Source organism: Vitis vinifera, chromosome 2 (assembly GCF_030704535.1).
Source record: "Vitis vinifera cultivar Pinot Noir 40024 chromosome 2, ASM3070453v1".
In the NCBI taxonomy this organism is placed as follows: Eukaryota; Viridiplantae; Streptophyta; class Magnoliopsida; order Vitales; family Vitaceae; genus Vitis; species Vitis vinifera.
In genome coordinates, this window is record NC_081806.1 from 9,949,847 (window position 1) to 9,955,371 (window position 5,525).

The 5,525-nt window shown below is 38.2% G+C and overlaps 1 protein-coding gene across 2 annotated transcripts; it reads right to left on the reverse strand.

The window, feature by feature from the left end:
- Positions 1–369: 369 nt before the first annotated feature.
- LOC100250498 (probable transcription factor KAN2) lies at positions 370–5,219 on the reverse strand. Of its 2 annotated transcripts, none has more exons than XM_010664833.3 (6): positions 4,232–5,219; positions 4,048–4,124; positions 3,074–3,119; positions 2,805–2,964; positions 1,463–1,520; positions 370–936 (listed from the first exon to the last, which is right to left on the reverse strand). In XM_010664833.3, exons 1-6 carry the CDS (start codon positions 4,875–4,877, stop codon positions 817–819), a joined length of 1,107 nt encoding a protein of 368 aa, XP_010663135.1. In that variant the 5' UTR covers positions 4,878–5,219; the 3' UTR covers positions 370–816. The 2 variants fall into 2 exon arrangements, with proteins under 2 accessions (XP_010663135.1, XP_010663129.1); XM_010664827.3 differs by having other exon boundaries at positions 1,463–1,523; positions 4,232–5,217.
- Positions 5,220–5,525: the final 306 nt, after the last annotated feature.

Genomic DNA, 5,525 nt, shown 5'->3' on the forward strand with positions numbered 1-5,525 from the left:
AAACCAGAAACTAAAAGAATTCTCTTGATTGACACTTGACTTTAGACCAAGAGAAAAAGTAGTGATAAAGGACGAATCAAAGGGTCAGACACAATATTTTACATGGTTTGTTGGCTCCAACGCATCATGTACTGATCATAGCTTTCTTAACCATAGAACTGAAATCAACAAATGAGGAAAATTAAAGGAGGAAGGAGAAGAAGAAGCAGAAGATGATGATGAAAATTGCCCTTTTGCATTTTCACATTTTCATTGTGCAATCATTTTTCAGCTCTTTCATATTTCAATACTCTCTTTTCTTTCCTGCTCCTTTGTTGGGAAAGTGTGAAGCATGTGACAATGCCTAGGAATGAATAGAGTCACAATCCCTTTGGTGAAAATATTTATATATATTTTTTCAAATTAAAGGGCCCCATTACAATTACCAAGGTTCACTTCATACTTTAGGATAGTTAAAGGTCTCTCTCTCTCTCTCTTCCTCTCTCTCTCTCTCCCTCTCTTCTCTCAGTGCAGAACATATAAAATCAATTAGATTTCATATTTACGTAGGAATATAATATGTTGATTTGGATCTCACAGCTGCTTGATAGGAAGGACATGCTTTTTCCACCCTTCTCCTTTTGTTGCTTTCTGTCTTTCTTGTCTCCTTGTCTTTCTTTAGCTCTCTTTTTCTTTTCTTTTTCTTTTCTTTTCTTTTCCTTTCTTTTCTCTGATTTTCCCAGTGGGTACCTGATTCTCATCACCAGCCCTCCTTCAGAGATATGATGATGATTTCAAAATAAAAATAAAAATTTGAGTAGTACCCAGAAGATATCATCAATGTGACCTCCCCAAAGTGAACTCCAGATTGGGCTTCTTGGGGCTTGTCCCTGAAAGGTTTGATGAGCTTACATCTGATATTCTTTCATAGCTTAAGCACTTTGGATCCATGTCCTCCTGCAAAATTTTGTAAAAGAAGTGTGTCAAGTTAGGAATCAAAGGACATTTTGACTAACACAAGGAATAAAAGAATATTTATCAAAGGAAAAAAGAATACAAATATTGCATTGAGGCCAGCAGCCATTTTAGAAAAGCCTGATAAAGTGTTTCTCATGTGCAACAAGTTCAATTGTATTCCCAATTACCTTCCCTATTGACTTGCCGGTCTAGGGCATTGTGACTCTATGATATTTGAAAGAGGTGGTGCAGGTTGGGCATGATTGTATGATGCCATCTTTTAACTCCATCTCTCTAAAGTTTGTTAAGAAAAAAAGAAGAACAAGTTCTTTAAAAATGACCAAATAAATTAGCTTTTGAAAGGCCTTTGTCTTTTCTTCTTCCTACTTTGCGTGATTTAAGGAAGAATTGCACAAGAAAAAATGAAAATCCTTTCCCTTACACTTTTTTTTAGTTTAATTATACAGACGTATAAATGTATATCAGGTAAATTTTTAAATTTGGGAGGTGGGGCTGAAATGGGTACCTCAAGAGTTGGTGTGTTCCCTCCAGAATCCCTTTGTTTGCCATGCAACCAAGCTTCCCTGCTACAAACCAGCACATAGAGAGAATATTTCCTATCAGTGGAAGCCATGCATGCAGAAGAAAAAGCAAACTGAGAAAAGAAAGCTATCTTTTACTGTCTTCTTTATAGTTCCTTGCTTTTTTTTTTTCCTTCTTTTTATTTATTTATTTTTTTTCATTTTGTGCTTGATTGAAATAAAGTTGAACCCACCCCATGTGATAGTCCATTACCCTAACAACAGACACTACAAAGGAAGTTTCAAAGGTATAGCTTTAGCACCAAGTTTTCCACTAATGATGTCAATCAAAGGGCTTAGCTTTGACACTAAGTTTTGGTGATTGTGGGCCCTCTCTGAGCCCACAAAATCCGAATGAAAGAGATATCTCCATTTTTTAGGTTTAGGTTTAGATTTGTCAAAAATGGGGGATTCCACCCATGTCTTGAAATGATGGAGGAGAGTGTGGTTTTCTTTTACTTCCTTTTCGACCCACTTAAAGAGATTATTACCCCATCATAGAGTTTCAGTGTTTACTGCTCCTGGACAGACAGAACAAAGCAGTTGTGATATCATTTCTTCTTCTTTTTGTGATCTCTTACATCTATCTTTGTTCTATGTGTGCGTTTTATGTGTGGAGAGAGAGAGAGAGAGGAGAGAGAACACATTACTCTATTCTACGCTTGACCAACTCATTGATTGATACATAAAAGGCACATTAATATGATTACCTATTTCCCTGCTAAAGGAAGTTACTGATTTTTCAGTGTCTTCTTTTTTAATTAAAAAAAGAAGAAAGAAATTTCTCAATGTTGCTATCATGTTTCTTTATATTCAGTAGCAAGATCCATTAGCTAGGGAAACAAGTTCGAAGAGAAAAGAATTCTCAGCAACTAACACAGAATAAAAGATGCATGGGAAATCATCTTCATTCAGGAGACAGATTAGATCTACCTAATAATTCTCAGCTCAAGCAATTGTGATAATCTTTAAGCTGTAGTATACGTATCTGATATGTTTTAACACTAGCGAAAGGCAGAAAGAATAAGAAGAAGAAAAAAGGGAAACAAGCATTATGCTCAGTTTGGTTGCTGAGAAGCCAAATGAAAAGAACTTAGAAGCAGGCGAGTCTTTTAGGGTGGAATTAAGATTCCAAATTTTCTTCCTTTCCCTTGATTTTCTCGGCAACCAACCGAGTTAATGGAGCATGAAGGAATCAATATCCAACAAATGAGGCTCTTGTATGAACTAAAACAATGGTTGTATGCCAAATAGAGACATATCATATATAAAGTAAAACAGTCTAACCTTGAAGAATTGCTCCAGAGGCCATGGTAATCCTTCTCTTGATGCACATTTGGCCTTCCTTGTTGAATTGATAGCTCAGATTTTCTCGGGTTCTGAATGTCAAACATGACATCCTCAGAAGTATCTCCAGATGACCCATTCTCGTACACATCGGATTGTCCTAAGCAAATGAAAAAAAGACCCATTGAAAACATATTCTATAACAATGAATAGAATGCAATTTTCTCGCATTCTTTCACCACAAAGTAGACATGCATATATTCACTAACCTGAAGAAGCTGCTGCTCTATCAGTAGTCTTCACAGTTCGATACATCTGCAATGAAGTAATTAGAAATAATCCCACATTAGACCAATGCATCACACTAAAGTAATTAAGATGATATAGTACATGTGTAGCATATAAGCTGAAAGAAAAAACAAAGAAAAAGATTAGTGTACAGTTTCCCTAATATCCGTGGTCTGCTACAGTGAAGTACACACTGTAAAAAGTGAAAGACTTCGTGTATGTGGATGCGTGTATGACTGTATGAGCTTAACCATGGTTAGTAGCCATGGGTGGGTGGTTACAACATGCATGTGTGGAAGATATCATTGAGAAATGATAGTGTTTTGTACTTGCTCATTTCCTATTGTTTTCTCCTCTGCAAGTGAAGATGGGTTTTCTTTTCTTTTTCTTTTCTCTCTTTTATTTTTCCTCTTCTTTTTTCGTCTCAAGCTACAACTACATGGACTGAGAGCAAGGCTTGTCTCGGCTTGGCTATGACTCATTTTGAATTCCTTGGGCTTTGTCTTACCTGATTTCTGAAATCGATAATACTCTCTCCCTTTCTCTCTCTCTCTTTCTCTCTCTCTCTCTCTCTCTCTCTGTTAATGATTTTTTTCTTTTACTTGGGTGGTTCGTTCTTCCAAGCAAAAAGCTGTTTATTAGCTTGCAGAACCATCAGATCTAGTAGAAAAAGAAGTGCTAAGGATTTGAGAGACCCTCTGCAGGGAAACATTGGAATTTGAAATGTATGTAATAACACCTTCCTGTAATGTAGGCTGTAAAAATGCAAGTATTCAGCTTGCAAGCACCATTACAACTGCTTCACACACTATACCTTAAAGAGGAAAAATATGAAACACAAGAAGAAGGAAAGGAACCAAAGAAAGAAGATATTTTAGGCAAATATTTCAAGATTTCTACAGTCCACAAGGAGAAAACTCAGTTGAGATTACTGGGAAATGAGAAGTTTGTGTACCTGTAGATGAGATTTAACATGTGCCAAGGTGAGATCTTTCACATCCATGAGCTCAAGAACAGACTTGGGTGTAGCTCCTAAAACACCATAAGAAGAGAAAGAAGATGAATAATTTTTCTCTTGTAAGAGAAGAAGAAAATTTCCGCAAGACTAGAGGAGATGCAAAATTGGAAGTGAAGCCTACTTTCATGGCCACCCAATAGCTCAACAGCATGAACAAAGCGAGCATGAAGGGTCGTAGTCCACCGCATCCGAGGCGCCCTCATGCTGCGCTTGGCCGGAAACCTCGATAAAAATCTCGATCGAATTAGGCCTTGATGATGAGACTGGAAAGGACTTGAGCCAGTGGTGGTGGCGGCAGTGTTGGTCGTAGTGGAAGAAGCTATAGAAGAATCCAAGGGCTGCTGAGCAAATGGGAAAGAAGGAGGATTTTGGTAGACTGGAATTCCTCTTATGGGTCTCAAGAAACCAAGCTCTTGGCTGAATCCTTGTTGCTGCTGAAACAGCTGGTGATGAAGTTGGTGTTGATGGTGATGATGATGTGGGTATTGGCTTTGTTGAAAGGAATGGAGGAGATTGGTGTTGCCATTCTGAAGGAGATGAAAATGGTTGCTGTTGTTAGACTCAGAGGTAGCCCTCGGATTCGAGAGCGAAAGCTCGAAACAGCTATCTGGTTTGGTCATTGAAGAGATGGAGTTCCTGGAGTCCAAGGCTCTCTTCCAAAACCCCAAATCCACCTCTTCTTCTGCTCTCCTCCACCCTGACGATGGCTTGCTGTTTGGTGGGCTGATTTGCAGAGACAAGTCTGGTTGTGCTGGGAACAACTCCATCTTCCACCAATCTCTACTCTCTTCTCCTTCCTCTCGCTCTTCTTTCCCCTCTTCCTTATGGTTCTAGGTGCAGTAATACCTAGGAGAGTATCACTATCAAAAAATCAGAGGAACTTGTTTTGGGTGTGGCGGATGGTATGGGTTTTGAATTTTGAGGTGAGATTTCTAGGTTTTTTTGAGATTTTTGGGGGCTTTGATGAATTGAGGAGAGAGTAGTTGCAGAGATTTGAGACTGAGAGGAAAGAGAGAAGAAATGACAAGGTATGAAGTGAATGGTTGTTTCTTTTGTGTGAAGTATATGTGAGAAAATGACACTTGCGAGAGGGGTCTATGGGAAGAGAGAGACAGAAAAGAGGGTGTATTTGTTTTTGTGGACGTGGGGGTGAGAGTGAGAAACGGAGGAAAAGAGAGAGAGAGAGTAAATACTTTTTCAAGAGAATTTATGGATTCCTTTTCACTACTTCCTCTTTTTCCTGTTTTTCTTTGGGAAGAGAAAAGGAAATTTTAGCGTAAAACCCTTTTTAACGTGTGTATGCCTTTGTCCTCAACAAACTCATACTTACCTTTCTAACTCAATGACTCTTCATTGAACTCAAACCTACTGTGGTTGGTTCTCCTTTTTCCTCCAAAAAACCATTAAAATTATTT